Below are 19,802 nucleotides of genomic sequence, written 5' to 3'. Positions count from 1 at the left end.
ATGGATGTCATAGGTACCGGAAACAGAGAAAGAAGGAATTCGAGCCACATATTTGGCTAGGCATCCTAAGGCATTTTGGGTAACTTCTTTTACCTCTTTCTATTTAGTGCTATCATTCATTTCACTATAGATATCCCTTCTGTCGATCACATGTAATTACCGAACCTTGTGAAGGTTGACTTTGGTGACTTCCAATTCATGCGCATTGAACCCAGAATTGTACGTTACATATCAGGTGTTGCAACTGCTATATTGGGATCTGGAGGTTCGTGTTGACTACTGGACTTGTCTCCTTTTGTTATTATTCTCTCCCCTACTCCACATAGCACTTTGCCATTTTCCCCCTTCCCCACAATTGATATTTGATTCTGGGCCTCTTATTTCCCCCCTTATCCCATACAGGATGAATAAGAGCTGGTAAAGCATACATTTGACTTGTTGCTGCTAAATTGTAAAATCACATTGATGAATCATATTAGATTTCAGGGTTCCACCTGCGTAGTATTCGAGAAAATGAGAGAGTGACCAATTGTGAACTGCTAGATGTGTCATTTCTTTTGTTGCTCTCAGGTGCAATATCTTTATTCTTTCTTCTACTTCGTCTCCTTTGACTGTTCACAGAATTTAGCAAAGAGGAGTTTAGAACAACAAAAATAGATCCAATATACCAATTTTCGAAGCCAATCACGGTATAGAAATGCTGATGTTCATTGTGTATGTTATGCTTTCTTCTTTTATAAATAGGAGTAATTTTCTTATTCCTTTATTTTTTTTAATTAGTCACATATGAATAAAGATCATGCCGAGGATACCAAGCTGATTGTGCAGCACTCAACATCGGTTCCGGTAAAAATTCTGAACTTAATATTTCTTCTCAATGATGCTCGTTCATGGATCTCGAAAATTTTGTTTTACCAGGAACTTATGATGAAATCTAAAAAAAAAAAAAGAAAATCTATATTATCTTAAAATTATGAAGGTCCTTAGAAATGTTGATTGAACTTTATCTTTCATTAAAAGATGAGAAAATAGTCTATTACCCCTCCAACCTTTGATTGAAATCCCAACTACACACTCAACCATTACAAGAGTCCCATTACCCCTCTAAACATTTTTTTACTATAATTTATACCCCTCCAATTGCTGACGTGTCATGGGAGGTGAGAACACCCCCAATAGGCGCGTCAGTTGGGGCTTCAACCCTACAAAATCAGTATTTTTAGGTGCCACATGTATAATACATGTCATTATGTTTAATTATTAACTAATGTTGTCTTCTCCAATTAAACCCAACATAATCCTTCATCTCCAAACGCCAAATCTCAAGAGATGAGAACAAATACAGCTCCACCAAATATCCCAATAACCACACACAATTTCAATCCAAAAATCTAAGTGTTCTTTGGTAATTCACTGTTCACAAACGCCGCATTATACACAACTATTTTCTAATCAGATTTCATTATTTCCCTTTATATACCATTCACAGTTTTATCAAATTTCCCACAATTTATTATTTCTCTTTTCTCAAAATACCGAGCAAATTACTCTTGTTGAATTTAGCAAAAATGGTGTCAGCAACTGTGAAGAAGAGTTCTGCTGCTGCTGCTACTAAGAAACCCAGATCTCGAGTTTCGAGTTTTAGAAGATATCTTCTATTTCTTTTCATCCTTGCTTCTCTTTCAATTGTGATTCGTACCAGATATTTGACAGAGTAGTGAAATTGTTAAACTTATTAAGATTGTCTCAAGTTCCACGACAATCTCAATTTTTCACCAATTGAAGATGAACATAGTAAGAATTTTTTAACTGAAGATGAAATTGTTAATTCTCAACTCTTGCTTGTTCAACTGAAAAAGATCGTCGCTTCTGGAGTAGTGGATGCAGTTTTATCAGCACGCATTGATTTGAATTTGTACTGCAATTTGAATTTTGGGAAAGATCGGGAATCCGCATTAGTAATTTGGAACTTTGGATCCGCTTTGTTGTTGTTGAATTAGATATGGCTGTTTTTCCCTCTTTTTCTCTCGTCTTTCACTGTTTCTCCCTGCTCTCGCGTATGGCTGTGTGTAGTAGTCTGTGTATTGTGTGCATTTCTCTGTTTGTAGTGTTGTAGATGGTGTGTGTGTATAGAGAGCTGAGGGATGTGAGTGGAATCCATGAAAATGGCGTTTTAGGAGGGAACTAAAAAAGTAGGTGGGCCGGGCGTGTGTACACACGCATGGGTAATTGTTTGGTTAATATTGACACGTCAGCAATTGGAGGGGTATAAAATACACTAAAAAAATGTTTAGAGGGGTAATGGGATTCTCATAAAGGTTGAGTGTGTAGTTGAGATTTCGACTAAAGGTTGGAGGGGTAATTGACCATTTATTGCAATAGGCAAAATAGTGATTTTATTATTTTCCTAATTTTTTATTACTTTGAATTTTGAAATTAACTAAATTCTTATTTACTAAATGTTTCTTTATTTGAATTATGTAAAGCATTTAAAGTTTAAAACCTGGCTTAAATAATAAACATATTAAAAGTCCACTATTAGTAATCCTTAATGTCCTGTACAACTAAGGCCTTATTTATTTGCACTTAATAGAGATTTGAATCTGAATGGTTTAGATCTTAGGTCATTAAGTGCATTTGTTTTTATTAAAATTTAAACTCTTAATAGGTTTGAATCGGTTTAATTATTAAGATCTGGAATCGCTTAATATCATTAAGAGGTATTCTTGCGTGGGATAATATTCACCACCATTCTATCCACTATCACCGGTCACCACCTCTAACCACCCCTGCTGCCACCATCATTGTCAACCACCATTATACTCATCAACCACCACCCATCTCTACCATTACAACCATCACCACCAACCAACATCGCTACCAACAACTATTGTCAACTGCTAACACATCTACCACTACCATTATTATAATTATATCCACTGCCAACGCCAACGCCAACACCACCTCTAGTAACCAACTTCACTATCACAACTAGCACCACTGCCAACTATCGCTAACACATTATCAACCTCCACACATTCTTCGACTACCGCCACTATCTGGCAGTATCATTGCTACAGTCTATCCTAACTGACAACCATCTCCACCATCACAACTAACACCATCTCCATCTATAACCAACACATCATCAACCCCCATGCACTCATTTTTCAGCCACCATTGATTAACACCTCCAACTATTAACATCAACTAACTTCACATCACAATCACTACCAATCACCACCATCATGACAATCACTGTAACACCAACCACGTCCACCATCTTAACTATCATCAACATCATTTCTGTCTGCATACAATACATCTCCATCAACAGTAACAAATATAGATGTTACACTTTATTTAATCTAATAATGATTTCATTTTAGTAAATTAATATTTTTCTATGATTTGATTAATTAATTATTTAAATTTTATATTTATTATGTTTACATATAAGTTATGCACATTTGAATGTTGAAAAACAAATTGATAAGAATCGGGTTACGTTGATAAACAAGAAAAATAATGCGGAAGCGAAAACCCTAAGATTAAAGACAAGAAATTAAATATAGATGAAATTTGAGAATAAATTTTCAATTTCGAGATGAAGTGCTAAGAACCTTAATTGATCTTAGTATTCAAAATTAGTGGATTAAGACTAATTATGATACTACAACAACAACAACAAACTCAGTGTATTCCCACCTAGTGGGGTCTGGGGGGTAAGATGTACATAGTCCATACCTCTACCTCTGATGAAGTAGAAAGGCTGTTTCCGATAGACCCCCAGCTCAAGGCACGAGATACCACACAAACACATAGTAAAGCACAGAAGCAGATTACATAACATAAATACGGCACCCATAAGTAATATAAAACAGAGGAAAGCAGAGGGAAGCATACAGATTCGTAATAAAACATGGAACACGGAACACGGAACACGGAATCATAACAGGAATAAAACCCCCACCAAGTAATTCCCTACACTAGCGACCCAAACTGGCTCTAATCCTCTGCCGTAATTCGCGCCCTCCAGACCTTCCTATCTAGGGTCATGTCCTCGGTGAGCTGTAACTGTTCCATATCCCGCCTAATCACCTCACCCCAGTACTTCTTCGGCCTACTCCTACCCCGCCTAAAATCATCCAACGCTAGCCTCTCACACCTACGGACCGGGGCATCCATGCCCCTCCTCATCACGTGTCCGAACCATCTCAATCGTGCTTCCCGTATCTTGCACTCCACTGAAGTCACACCAACCTTCTCCCGGATAGTCTCATCCCGAACTCTATCCCCTCTAGTCAGTCCACACATCCAGCGCAACATCCGCATTTCTGCCACCTTCATTTTTTGGATGTGGAGTTCTTAACTGGCCAACACTCCGCTCCATACAACAAGGCCGGACGGACTCCCACCCTGTAGAATTTGCCTTTAAGCTTGGGCGACACCTTTTTATCACACAGCACCCCCGACGCGAGTTTCTTATCCAAAGGTGATCTAAACCCCTATTCTAAAGAAATTAAAGACAACAATTAATATAAGACTAATTACCTTCTTTAATTAACTTTAATAGAAACCAAAGATATCAAGTTAAAATTAATCTTACCTCCTAAAGAATCGTTCTTATAAGGTTGCAAGATAAATTCCAAATAGCCACACAGAAAGGGGTAAATAAGAGAAACTCTCAATTAATAATAATGTTGTCTGATTGAAAATAACAAAATCCATCTCTATATATAGGAAAAAAACCTATCCCAAATAGCATAAGATTTGAATTCTACTTTTATGGAAATAAATAAATCTAGTAAACTTTAAACTAGGAACCTTTAAAACTAGGAAACTTTAAACTAGGAAAATTTAAACTAGGAAACTTTTAAACCAGGAAAGTAATATAAAAAATAAATCCCCAACTAAATAAGATAAAGTTCCCAAATTTAACCAAAACTCATATGGCCTAATCTTCTTCCGTTTGGACTTGGACTTGAATCGTGAAATATGTATAGCACTTAGCCCATGCTTCTCCATAATTCTTGGGCTCGTTCTTGGGTTTTTCTTCCATCATAAGTATCTTCTTGATTCACATTGAAGCCCGTCAATTTTAATGCAAGTTGGCTAGACTGGATGCTATCATTCCCCTCTTCTTGAAAACAATTCGTCCTCAAATTGGAATCTCGCAAAATTAAGAAGACATACAATAGTAAACAACATTCATTACTTGAAAGCAACAATGGTTGGAACAAAACAAGATAGTGACCATGTATCCACTTAACCTAATTAATCCTTGCATGTATAAATACACCTTTATAAAGCATGTGTGCATCATCATCCCAATAGAAAATTCTCTTCCTTGTATGAACACAACAATATTCACGTTTAGATGACATAGGGAATAATATGTGCCTCCCCAATTTAGCTCTATCAATAAAGTACTCCACTGGGCTTGTTAAAGACGTCATAAGCTCCATAAAATATGTATCAAATTTAACACTTTTATGATATAGCCAAGCATCATCAATTACACTTTTTTCCACATAAAATTGAGAAAATGGCCAAATACCCCCCAACCTTTACCCTAAATCCCAACTACATATTTATACTTTGGGGGGGTTCTATGACCCTCCTGAACTATTTTAAAGTGGAATTATTAACCCCCCCCTCCCGAAAACTGACAACCAGTCATTTGGGATGTGGTGTGATGCACGCGCCAACAACATTTTTACACGTGTTTTTATCACTTTTTTCCTTTTCCATTTCATTACTTTTTTCCATTTACTTTTATTCATGTTCTTCCACAATAATTTTTTTCTCCATTCTTTTTTTCTTTTTTTTTTTTCCTTTCTCTTCATCTGAATTTCTTCAATCTCAAACCCTTGTGAGATCCCTTGTTAAATATTAAATTCAAAGTTGACTATTAAACCCAAAGTGTTGAAAAAAAATAAAACTATGTTAAGTATAATGTATAAACAACTCAAGTGGGCTTCACATATTTGCTCCAGGAACAAAAATTCTCATTTCTGTATTTGTTATGTGAGTTCAATTGCAAATTCGTTGTTCAATTAGAATTCAAGAATTACTAGTTTTTTCAAGAAAGGTGATGTTGAGGAAGCACACAAATTGTTCGATGAAATACCCCAAAAGAATGTAGGAATTGTATGATTTCTGGGTATTTAAGAAATGGGATGTTAGATTATGCTCAACAAATGTTTGATACAATGCCAAGCAGAAATGTCGTTTTTCAATATTTTTTTTTTTAATTTATCAGCCATGAAAATTGATGTTGAATTTATGATTGTGAAAAAAATTGGTGTTGATTTTGATTATGGTGCTGATTTGATTGTTTCAATTTCAAGAAACGTGGATTTGAATGATGGTTTATGGTATGAGATTGAAAATTCAACCGATGTAAAGTCAGAAGATTTCAAGATTCCACAAAATGTGTATATAGAGCATTGCTGGAAGTTTATGTTTCATTTCATAAGAATGATGAGCCTTGGTATGGTAATTCGGTTAGTGAGTATGTAAGTTTGAATAATCTTAGTGTTCCAAGGAATGGAGTTTTCTGGGAGGTGATTGTTAGTTTGAATGAAATGGTGGTTGGTGTAGTTTGTCCGTTTATTGTGATTTATATCGGAGGAGATGAGGAAGATGATAAATTAGTCTTGGATTGAATGCCATTGTTGAGTTCTTGAAGAAGAAAGAAAATGAATAAAGTAAAATAATAATTAAAATTATATATATTTATGTAAAGAAAATATTAAGAATAAATTTTTAATATATATTTTCGTTCTCGCTCTCTTTTAAGAGAGTGAAACACACTCTCTTGCCATGTCAGCTTTCGGGGGTGTAATAATTTCACTTTTAAATAGTTCAGGGGTTCATAGGACCCCGTAAAGTATAAATGTGTAGTTGGGATTTGGGGTAAAGATTGGGGGGGGGGGGGGCCATTTGGCCATTTTCTCCATAAAATTTATCCACATATGCATAGGAATTTTCAAGAAGGTTAGAAGAACTTTTCAGTCTCAAAAGAGAATCTCCATCAAATTCTAAGTAATTGCTCAAATTCTCCAACAAGGAATCATGAATAGGTTCAACAAAAAGCATTTGATCACGGATATCAAAATATTCACGTATTTCCTCATCACTAATAGCAAACATCTTTTTAACCTTACAATCACTAAAACTTGAAGAATTATGTCTTATCTTGGTCTTATGTAGCAAATGAATAATATCACCTCGTGTTTCCTTGCTCATTGCCGTTACATCTACATCTGCCTTGTTGGACTTCTTGTCATGAATCTTATCTTGAGCAAGTCTAAAATAATTCTTTTTACCTATATCCTTCTCATGAACAAACTTGCTCAATGGAATATGTACTATTAAGTTCAATCACCTTAGTATTAAGTTCATCCAATGAAGCTTTTCAATGCAAACTTTTTCATGTGTACCTATAAGAGAGTCGAAGCAACTAAAAGAAGAAGTAGGAGGGTTAGAGTTGGAATAAAACATAACCTCACTCAATTTCCTTAGTTTTTCTTTCTCTACCTCATTATTATCCCTCTTTGTAACTCTCATGATCATCTCTTTTTTCTTTTCTCTTGACCTCACTTGACATCCCATTTTCTTTACACAACACAAACTTTTTTCTTTCCTCTCTTGGAATATCGACATGCACTCCCTTACTCCTATCATTCTTTTTTCTCTCAAAATTTTTCATTGCGTCTTTCACACGTTTCTGATCTTCATAAACTTGGGATGGATTTAAAGGTACAAGTTTATATTTTCTTTTGTTTAGCTCAAGAGAAATTCTATTATTTCCCCTATCATAAATTGCATTCCTATCAAACTGTCATGTACGTCCAAACTTGATTTGACTATCTTGCATTGGAATTACATTGCAAAAAACATTATTAGAGTATCTCCTAATGGAGAAAGAAATCATGCATTGCTTAGTCGCCTTAAGTTCACCAAAATTATTATGTTTGATGCATGTAAGTTCCAACTTCTCCACAACGTATGAACTTATCACATTAGCATCACTTTCAAAATCAATAATCATAGAGCATCACATCAGCTATGTTCATAGATGGATTTTGGATGAACTCTAATGCATCAAGTCGAGTGAAAATCTTTCTATGTGTCTTGGCTATGTCATAGGATGGAGTCCCAACATCAATATCTTTTTCGGTTTGAGACATCTCAAAAGTAAGATCAAGGAAAACAAAGATCTCTCAATTTTGACTATTTTTTTCGTTTTATTGATCTCTCTCTTGTCCTTTTCCACTCAAATTACAACCTTTGGCTAATTTCCTTAGGATTTATATATTAATCCTATTAGTAACAATCCCTTTAGAAGTACAATGTAGAGAGAAAAAAGAAATTACCAACTCCCAAACAAATTGGGTTTGGTGAGACAAGAAAAGGACCAATTAATTTTTTTTTCTAAATTTCTCCTTTTCTTGGTTTTCTTTCTTGATGTTGGAAAACACAATAAATTTGAAATTTCTTGATCTACAAGCAACCTTTTTTTTTTTTTAGCTACGAAACACCCAAGAATTATCAAGAACAGAACCTTGATAGAACTGCTCTGATACCACTTGATAAGAATTGGGTTAAGTTGATAAACAAGAAAAATAATGCGGAAGCGAAAACCCTAAGATTAAAGACAAGAAATTAAAGATAGATGAAATTTGAGAATAAATCTCTAATTTCGTGATGAAGTGCTAAGAACCCTAATTGATCTTAATATTCAAAATTAGTGGATTAAGACTAATTATGATACTAATAGAGTCAATTCAAGAAACTTACATCCAAAGGTGATCTAGACTCCTATTTTGAAGAAATTAAAGACAATAATTAGTATTGACTAATCACCTTCTTTAATTAACTTTAATAGAAATCAGAGATATTAAGCTAAGAATTAATTTTACCTCTTAAAGAATCATTCTTATAAGGTTGCATGATAAATTCCAAGTAGTCACACACTAAAGGGTAGATAAGAGAAACTCTCAATTAATAATAATGTTGTCTGATTGAAAATAACAAAATCCATCCCTATATAGGGAAAAAACCTATCCCAGATAGCATGAGATTCGAATTTTACTTTTATGAAAATAAATAAATTTAGGAAACTTTTGAACTAGGAACCTTTAAAACAAGGAAACTTTAAACTAAGAATATTTAAACTAGGAAAGTTATATAAAAAATAAATCCCTCACTAAATAAGGAAAAATTTCCACATTTAATCAAAACTCATATGGCATAATCTTCTTCCGTTTGGACTTGGACTTGAACCCATGCTTCTACATAATTCTTGGGCTCGTTCTTAGGTTTTCTTTCATCATAAGTATCTTCTTGATTCACATTAAAGCCCGTCAATTTTAATGCAAGTGGGCTAGACTGGATGCTATCACAAATAGTCTTAATCATTCATTGTTAGTCATTTCGATGTGCATTCAAATTCAGCTGTCTTAATCTTAATAAAAACAAATGCAACCTAAATTTGAGTCTTTTGTTCCCAATCATACAAAAACTCATATGAATTATGCATAAGTTGGAAAACACATATTTTAAATAGACTTCTTCGCTGAGGTTTTTGTTGATCTAAACACCTCTACACAATTTTCAATTGTATTCAGGTATTTGCGCGACTAGATTTTTTCTTTACTTTGCTTTTGTTTAGTGGAAACGGTTTTGGAGGTCACAAATTAGGATAGAAGGTTAATCGATAGTTGAGCTTTGACTTGCCTTGTAGTAGTAATCTCTTATACATGCTTCTTTTTTTTTTTTCCATTATCACATTATTTCATTGTCATTACTATTTCTTTTCTTTGAATGTTTTTGCATTAATTTTCTTATTAATTGACATGTTCTTTTCATTGTCGTATTCCTTTTTTCTAAATACTTTTGATGTGCTGCATTTGAGCCCATGGTTTTTCAAAAACAACCTCTCCATCTTCACGAGGTAATGGATTAGATATGCCTACATTATTTTTCCTAAACACCCACCGTGGAATTATAATGGATATATTGTTACTTTCCTGTTTAATTACAATTTCTATGGAAGCATGGACGTGTTATTATGAATTGATTAGTGTTGGAAAAGATTTATATCCCTTCTTTTGGTAATGGATAAGATTTATATCTAACTTATAACGGAAAAAGAAAAATGAGTTCCGATTTTCTAAGAGTTCTATAAACTCTAAATCCTTGGAGCATAATTTATTTTTATGATTAAAAAATAAATTAAAATAAATTTGTTTTGTTTCACTTTGAGGATCTTTTCCAGTCCTGATTTTTATTTGTAAGAAGCCATGCTACAAACGATAATTTCAATGGAAGGGGATGTTAAATTGTGATATTTTATAACGCTAATTAACATGTATGAAATATACATGTAATAGGCCTGCACAGAATGTGCATGTATACTATACTAAAAGCACAAAAGTCTTTAGGGAAATGTCGTTTACCTTTTAATCTTCTTAAAATAAATTTTAGTTTGAACAAAATTATCATTTAATTATTATCCTAATTTTTAGAACTTTAAAATTAATTAAAATTATAGCTATTAGATCTATCTTTATTTGTAAAAAAATTATTTAATATTTAGGATTTTATTAGAATCAGTTAAGCTTTTATTAAGATAACTAATTCTTTATCAAAAAAGTTAACTCACTGCAAACGTGTGCAAGAAAAAAAATTAGAGGATCTAAATCCACTGTTGCATTAATACTTACGCTGAGTTCCTTGCTTCTTTTTTTCGAAAAGAACTTATAGTCTTAAAAAGATCAAACAATAGAGAGGCACAATATACTTTTAAGTTTTTTGACTATTAATTGAGTGTTCTTGTTATTTAACCTCTTCAGTTTTTAGTCATCTTCATCAAATCTGCACTATTATATAAAACTATGAAATCCTAATTTGAATGTTGACTGACTTTTTATCATTTTAAAACAATTTATATTAAATAAATTATAATTTAGTTAGTTTCTAATATTAAAGATTTTGAAATCAATTAAAATTTTCATTTTAGAATCTTCACACAATGTTCGTCGTCCTATTTGAATTTAAAATCAACAGGATTTAATTTTATATAGGTTTTTTCTTATTTGGAAATTATAAGTGACGAAAAAGGCATAAAACAACGAATCATTTATAAAAAACATCTCGTGAGGCACAATAGACAAATGACATATTCGAGATACAATATCTATTTATATCATTTAAATATATATATATATATATACACACACAAAATTATTTAATGTCCATTGCTATGTTTAAATGATTTTGTTCTTCTTGTTTATAATTTTAATGAACGGACACTAAACTAGTGTAATTAAATATAGAGCCAACATGGAACGATCAGATTTTTGACATGGCTTTGAAATGGACAGATGCATAACTCATTTATCACTGGACAACCTAGGAGAAATTTTTTATAGCAATATACTTATGGAATCCAAATTAATTTATTCCTAAATAGCAAATGACTAGAGCTAATGCCCAAAAGATTATATTTTTTGATCGAACTGGAAATGCATGGGATGAAATATTCTGCAAAGGTGCTGATAACTTGTTTCTCCAGCCTTTGATTATTATCACATTTAACTTCCTCATAAATGAAGTATTCCCATGCCTTTGAGGATATGGTGCCCGGAAGTGATGCTTGATTTTTGTCTGTTTCTAGCAGTCCATTGACATTCAAAAATTACTGAAAATTAGTTATAGTTATTTTAATTTTTCTGGACATAGGGTGCAAGGGTTATCTCCTACCAAAGTAAGAAGCTGCATTGACTTTTTTTTTGTTCAGGTGGACTTTGCCTACATGTTGGATGTCGATAGTCTTGGTTTTAACGTCAAGGCGAGGCTGCTATTACCATCTCCAGTGTTATCAATTCGTCTGTTGTAACTTTTTCTATAATTATTTTATCCCTTCTTATATTTATGAAGTGGAGAAGTCTGCACTTGCGACATTCTGTGAGATTGTCTGTTTCAAAATATGTAAATTGTTAGTAACCTTTTCTTAAAGGAAATTGGCAGTTATGTCAAGAAATGCTTATTTGAGGAAGTGAACAAAATATTTTCTCTTGCTAAGACAAGTGCTACTTCCTTTTTTTTTTTCAAGCATGGAATGAACTGTAGTATACTTACACTTCGATTTTAATTTCAGGCTGGCTACCGAGACAACAATTTCAAGCTTCGAGTTCCATTCCCTAGACGTGCTGTAGACAGAAAGTAAGTCCCCAAAGTTCTATCACAAATTTTTTGTAGGAGTGTACAATTCACATTGATCTCCTTTTCTGCTTCCTTTACTCTTCCCGTTTTTTGATGCAATTTGTCTGTTTTATTATATGTTATTTTTTGCTCTGATTTTCTTTTGGGTTGGGTCTGGCTTAAGCTTTAATGTCTTAAATAGTGTATTCTTGGTGAAAAGATTTTTTTGAGTAGACACATGTTGGATCATGTGCTAGTAGGACTGTTCAAAATTCAAATTATAACTGATAAGCTAACTGCAAAATTGACTTATTGGCTTATTGATAGTGGGCTACCGAATAAACGGTTGGTGAAAGGATTAAAATTTTATAATAATGGCTTATTGGTTCGGGGTTGTATTACTCAATTTCCTTATTCGATAAACCGTTAATCCGTTAAGAATTATCATACTTACACTTTTACCTTAGGTATATGTAAAGTACACAGTATTGATCCTTATGCCCCATTTATATTTTGATGCCTACCGCTCCTTATTTTCTGTTTTGGTAGTTTTCAAGTGCTAAGTGTTTTTAGTACTACTATTTTCCCTTTTATTGCATGAAGGACAATGAAAAATCCTCTTATCTTGTAAGGAGCATAAATTTTATCAAAAAAGAAGGTATCGTGGAATTTAGCTAATACACCATCCGTTACCGTCCGATAATTACTAACTCGTTACTAAACTAACCGATATCTTATGGGTTAACTAGCAGATTGAAATATTTAAAATCCGATAACCGATACATCAAACCGTTAAGAGTAATTATCTGCTCAATCCACTCGATAAGCAGCTAAGTTGCGCGGACGCTTCACTTTTGATGCTGCACCCGCGTCGGATTCTCTAAAAATACACTACTTTAGGAATATTCGACATGCACCCGTTGATATTTTTGAAGAGTCCAAGCTACGTAGATAAGCAGCCTTACGTGCTGGTCTCCATAAGGTTGGAACCACTTTGAGCTTGCGTACAAATTTCTCTATGGTTTTGTGACCCACTACAGTGACATAATAACAACTACTACTTACAGAGGACATGAACTTAGATAGGAAGATATGAAAGTCAGGGATTTAGAGTAAGGTTAGTAGGTCTAGTTCCCTGTCAGTTTTGTTCTCATTATTCACCTACTATCATATTCTTCTATCCTAGTATTACTTCTTGTTTCCCTTGCTTCAGTAATCGTAGTATTTGTTGTTGCTATTGTTCTCTTCTTCACATTCTTCGCTTTGCTTTACATACTTGATTCTTTTTTGATGTACTTTACTTGAGCCGAAGGTTTATCAAAAAAAACCTCTCTATCCTTATAGGGTTTTTGATATAAGTACATACCACCCTTCCCATACCCCCTTGTGGGATTACACTGATTTTTTTTTGTTGTCCATAATTTTGTGGCCTACTTGTTTTCAACAAATTTTTACAGCGACACAAATAAATTTCAATTGCAAATAAAAATATGAAGAAACATGATATTTTATTGATAAACGATGCGGGTACAAATCTGTTCTTTTCTTCATTTTCCTCTCTTGATTTTCTCCGTAATTTGAGGGCCATCAGTAGCGTATTTCTTGAATGTAGAAATATTTGAATTTGATTTTCTCCGTAATTCGAGGGCCATTAGTGGCATATTTCTCGAACGTAGGAATATTTGGGTTTGATCTCCATGAAAGGAGGATTTATGGATCTTCTTGATGTATTTGATTATCAAGAAGATAGAGTTTTGATCCCATTGTAATATTTCATGAGTTTATGGAATTATCAAGCGATATTCGAGATTTATGAATATCTCATGAATTTGTGGGATATTTGTGATACCTCTTTAAGGGAATATTTTGCCCTTTAAATAGGTGTATTTAGGGTTTAGGGTAGAGTAGCCACCAAGCTAGGTTTAGGTTAAAGTAGCCTCCAAGAACTCGTAACAAAAATTGAATTCTCTTCTTGTAGAGTCCACATAGTTTCAATGTCTACAAATGCCCCCTACTTCAAGGCTTATCGGAGTGTAAACTTGATGTAACTTAAAGATGAGTCGTCTCTCTTGATTTTCTCCGTAATTCAAGTGCCACCGGTAGTGTATTTCTGTAACGTAGAAATATTTGAATTTGATATGAATTTCTCTATAATTCGAGGGTCATTAGTAGCGGATTTCTCGAATGTAGGAATATTTGGGTTTGATCTTCATGAAAGGAGGAATTATGGATCGTCTTGATGTATTTGATTATCAAGAAGAGAGGTTTTGATCCTTTTGTGATATTCCACGAGTTTATGGAATTATGTAGAGATATTCGAGATTTATAAATATCTTATGAATTTGTGGGGTATTTGGGATCGTTGAACTCTTTATGAATGTTTCATGAATTTGTGGGATATTGGAGATTGTTGATCTCTTTATGAATATCCCATGATTTTGTGGGATTTTGAAGATGGTTCTTTTAAGTGAATATTTGCCCCTTTATATAGGCGTAATTTAGGGTTTGGGGTAGAGTAGCCTCCCAGCTAAGGGTAAAGTAGCCTCCAAGAATTCTAATAGAAATTAGATTCTTTAGAGTCCACAAAATTTCGATGTCTACCCCCTACTTCAAGGCTTGTCGGAGTGCAGACTTAGTGAAACTCAAAGGCGACTCTTGAAGTACTCATAGAGCTTCCATCTTTACGGTCTTGCGGCTACAAATTTGCATATCTAATTTACGAGAGAAGAGATAAAGGAGAAATTTGGTTCCACTAGGTGTGCCGGTTTGTTTCCCACAAATTTTTACAATAACAGAAATAAATTGCAATCACAAATAAAAATATGAAACATGATTTTTTTATTGATAAATGATGTGGTTACCAATTTGTTATTTCCTTGATTCTTTTCTCTTGATTTTCTCCCCAATTCAAGGACCGTCAGTAATGTATTTTTTTAACGTAGAAATATTTGAATTTGATATTAATTTTCTCCGTAATTGAGGGCCTTTAGTGACATATTTCTCGAACATAGGAATATTTGAGTTTGATTTCTATAAAATGAGGATTTGTGGATCTTCTTGATGTATTTGATTATCAGGATTTTGATCCCTTTGTAATATTTCATGAGTTTATGGAATTATCTAGAGATATTCTAGATTTATGAATATCTCATGAATTTGTGGGATATTTGGGATGCCTCTTTAAGGAAATATTTTTTCCTTTAAATAGGCGTATTTAGGGTTTAGAGTAGAGTAGCCACCAATCTACGTTTAGGGTAAAATAGCCTCTAAGAGCTCTAACAAAAATTGAATTCTGTTTTTGTAGAGTTCACAAAATTTCAATGACTACAAATGCCCCCTACTTCAAGGGTTGTCGGAGTGTAAACTTGATGAAACTCACGTATTTCCCGAATGTAGGAATATTTGGGTTTGATCTCTTTGAAAAGAGGATTTGTGGATCTTCTTGATGTATTTGATTATCAAGAGAGAGTTTTGATCCCTTTGCGATATTCCATGAGTTTATGGAATTATCTAGAGATATTCGAGATTTATGAATATTTCCTGAATTTGTGGGATGTTTAGGATCTTTGATTTCTGTATGAATATACCATGAATTTTTGGGATATTGGAGATTGTTATCTCTTTATGAATATCTCATGATTTTGTGTGATATTGGATATTATTGATCTCTTTATGAATACCCCATGATTTTGTGGGATATTGGAGATGGTTCTTTAAAGGAATGTTTGCCGTTTTATGTAAGTGTAATTTAGGATTTGGGGTAGATTTAGGGTAAAGTAGTTTCCAAGAACTCTAACATAAATTGGATTCTTTAGAGTCCATGAAATTTCGATGTCTACACTGCTACAACGATATTTCTAACCAAAATAGCTGGTAATGTGGAACAATTCAAAATTATATTCAACTGATAATGGAGAAATTAAAAGCTAGCAATTCTCAACCTAGGCGTAAACAAAGCAAAAAATAGATAGAGAATAGAAAAGGGAAATTCCAATTTGCTGAAGTATAGCTATGAAAATAAAGATGCAAGTTCTTCCATGCCCTATTCCAGTGCTCATATAGGAGGGTATTGATCTGGATGTTTCTTGGCAGCTGGTGCAATATATGCAACAGTATTTGGCAAGGGTAGTGGTGCTTTCTTGGCTTCTGGGACCACATGCTCATCCAGGTATTTTTGGGACTGTTTGTCCCGGTTGCTGCGCCTCAGTGTACCCGAGCGGTCCTGCTGGTTTGTTACATATAGTGATTGTTGGAAGTGTCCATGTGGATGTGAAATAAATTTTTACCTTTGGAGTTCAAAAAGTAATGATCAATTATCGAGGCATGTCAGTGTCCTCATCCTATATAAAATTCTTTGATTGTGTGTGGATTCCTTTAGATGTGACATAATTTTATTTAGTTATTCTAAATTAGGTAGTCAGCTTTAAAGTTTTTTTTTTTGGATAGTTGACTTATCCTTATCATACTCCCGTTGTTCCAATAAACTAGACTTAATTTGGCAAACTCTATTATCAGGAGTAAATGTTTGAATAATTGTCTTAACTGATTTTAAGAGGAAAATGTTTAAAATAGTTGATTTGAAATATATAGGTGGAATAGTTTGTTGGAAAGATGTCAAGTGAAGTTTGACATGTATAAAAAATGTAGTATTAGTTTTGATTGTTGGATCAAAAGGATTTCAATTTTACTGGGATGGAGGAGGGACCATGAAGTATGAAACTAAGATGTGAGTTATGTCATTATTGGAAACAGAAACAATATCTTAAGGATCACAAATTAGTACTTGCTCTGTCCCATATTAATTGTCGAGGTTACTAATAATACTTGTCCAAGTTTACTTGTCATATTACAGAATTAAGATGAAACTAATTATATTTGTCCCATTTTACCCTTGGTATGAAATGTTCGTGAAATAAAGTTCGAAATGTTCTTGAAATAAGATTAGCTTAGTTTGTTCTTAAATAAAGTGCAATTTGTTGGAGAGAGATAAATGGTAAAGTAGTAAAAGACACTTGATTTATGATTTCTGAAGGACGTGCAAAAGAGAAATGTGACCACTTATATTGGGATCGAGAGAGTAATTGTCCTCGTGTTCAACAGACAACCAATTTATGGTTCAATGGTTTGACCTAGCTGCAGTACAATCTACTTGCATAAATGATCATAGTGCCTAAGATTTCCCCGGTTTGTCTTCAACCTACAATGTAATAAGTGGAAGTTTGTTGGAGTAATACATTCCTAATTCATCTCATGTGCTTAGATGGGACTCAGTCCAACCGGATGAGCGGTTGACCTTTGTGGAAGAGTCGGTGCTTATCTCGGCTAGTGATATTAGGCGGTTGCTCCCTAGGGAGATTCCTGTAGTTAAGGTTTAGTGGAGGCACCGCCTAGTAGAGCAGGCTACTTGGAGATCGAGAGCAAGATGCGAACCCAGTATCCTCACTTGTTGAAATTTCAAGAAAATTATAAGTGAAAGCTCCACTCTTTTTTTAAAATTATTATTATTAAATAAAAAATTAAATTAAAGTTTGTGGATCACCATAGAAGTTTTAGTATTTAGTATTTTGAAAAAACAAATACAGTGGGAATTTTCTCAAATCTTCAGAAGTCCCATAATCAGTTTCTCCTAAATCTTTGTTTCTCATTGCTTTTGTTATACTCTTTTCGTTTATAACTGTGGTCCTAAAACAAGTGTTACTGTCTATGTTTCGACATGGCTATTATTCTGTTTCCGGTCTAAATCTTCCCTATGTCAAATTTGCAGGGACGTGAAGGCGCTTATTATTGAAATGCTTCAGGCTGCCAGGACTTAGGCTCATCGATTAACCTCTATAATTTCTGATTCTAGCTAGTTCAATATCATGTAAATGTTTAAAACAGCTCTGTGGAACACTTGTGTCACAATGAGATTTTGAGATTCCTTGGCATATATACGTAATCTGATAGCAAACCAGCCATTTTAATCGATCATTCTGGCTTTGGTGAAGTTTTTCAAATTCAACTGCCCTCCCCCCGACCCCGATAATACAATGTAATTTTGCCTATATTACATATCATAAGCTTAATTGTAACTTGTAATAATCAATCCCTCTGAGCATTTTTGTTTTAAATTATGCTCTAAGTCCTTGTATATGTCAACGATTTTTGAGAACTGTGGCATGCTTTGGATAGGAGCTCAAGGGGCTTGAGTGAGTTTCGGCACCATCACATCACACTAGATTCCATTGTGGATTTTCTAGTGTAGGATCAGTGCAATTGCAATGATGGTGTTTCAAGATAGAAGTTTAAGTCATCGCAATTGTACCTTGGATGTCGCGATCGTGTATAGTAAATACTTCAGTTTATTGAAGTCAAACCTTTTGCACAATCACGTTGGCTGGGTTGAAATTGTGAAGGTTAAAATCTCATCAATGTCGTGCCCAAGGTTTGTGATTGCGATGAAAGGTTTGTCGTGACACAGTTGAGAACAAAATCCCGACTAAAAAGTTTTTGAACGACTGGAAATTACAAAAAAGGTGCAAATTTTTTTTTTTTTTTGTTAAATATTTTTAAAAAGGGGGCAAATTCAATCCACCCCTCAAGCTATTGATTTTCTATACTAATTTTGAGATTGTACTCAAACTTGGTGTACTTTGAACTAATGATGTTTTGTGTTTTCTTAGTCAAAATTGTGTAATTTAGAACTAAATTCAAAAATGAGAAAATTGAGCAATTGGACTAGCAATATAAGTCAAACTTAGATTCTGAACGTAGATCTGGAATCCTTAGCTAATGGGTTGTCATGATTCAATAAGCTTAAGTTGTGATGGCAACTAACCCGTTCGGCGAACTTGAAAGCATGCAATTTTCCAGTTCATAAACAAAAAGGCATAATTAACTTGAAAGCAAATAAGTAGCACAATAATATAAGTTTGAAACCAAGAAATCAAGAAATGGCCAGATTATCCTAAGATCTAGAGTTACAAGTCGTGAGCTGCTAAAACGGAATCAATACAATAGTCTTGAAAGTAAGTACCGCTTGAAATAAGAAGAACAATAACAAAATAAGAGGGGGTCGACGGCGTTCTGAACTAAGTAAGCAACTAACCAATAAGTCTCGAAATTAGCTTATAAGCCCGCTTTTGAGCTCCATTGGTGCAAGTATTAATATCTATACAATAAGTGCAATAAGTGTAGTGCGCGTACAATAATACGTACTTAATAAGTATCATCAGCCGCCCCCGGTTAAGTAGTGGTGAGAATTGGTCAGAAAATACTTTAACCACTTTTGCATTAAGAAGACAATCAAAATATATAGTACTCCCCCCATTTCAAAATAAATGAATCATTGAGCTATTTTTCAATGTCCAAAATAAATGATTTGTTCATTGTACAAGAGACAGGTTGGAAATTTCTTCCAATTTTACCTTTTCATTTAATGAGATTCTCAAGTACTTCACATTTTCTAGGAGAGTAATTTAAGAACAATTAAAAGGGTAATAGTGTAAAATAACCTACAATTTATGTCCTAAAAGATATTTTTTGTGTCATACTCTAACAATTCAATTATTTTGGAATGGAGGGAATAGTAAATGTACAAAGTCAAC

General features: G+C 33.7%; 1 protein-coding gene across 9 annotated transcripts in view; it reads left to right on the top strand.

Annotated features, from left to right (window-relative positions):
- LOC107863683 overlaps window positions 1-18,186 on the top strand; it is a 47,330-nt gene extending 29,144 nt beyond the window's left edge. For 2 of the 9 annotated variants that reach the window (XM_016709728.2, XM_016709730.2), the window contains exons 6-12: window positions 14-79; window positions 175-265; window positions 622-689; window positions 781-846; window positions 11,813-11,863; window positions 12,173-12,237; window positions 17,981-18,186. In XM_016709728.2, coding sequence (XP_016565214.1) covers window positions 14-79; window positions 175-265; window positions 622-689; window positions 781-846; window positions 11,813-11,863; window positions 12,173-12,237; window positions 17,981-18,029 — 456 coding nt within the window. In that variant the 3' untranslated portion in view covers window positions 18,030-18,186. Of the gene's footprint in view, window positions 1-13; window positions 80-174; window positions 266-621; window positions 690-780; window positions 847-11,812; window positions 11,908-12,172; window positions 12,242-16,308; window positions 16,385-17,980 lie in introns of those variants that run through there. The other 7 variants (XM_016709733.2, XM_047408295.1, XR_007053017.1 and 4 more) reach the window with 6 other exon arrangements.
- Window positions 18,187-19,802: the final 1,616 nt, after the last annotated feature.

This window comes from Capsicum annuum, chromosome 3 (genome assembly GCF_002878395.1).
Source record: "Capsicum annuum cultivar UCD-10X-F1 chromosome 3, UCD10Xv1.1, whole genome shotgun sequence".
Lineage (NCBI taxonomy): Eukaryota > Viridiplantae > Streptophyta > Magnoliopsida > Solanales > Solanaceae > Capsicum > Capsicum annuum.
This window is presented reverse-complemented; position numbering and strand designations above follow the sequence as displayed.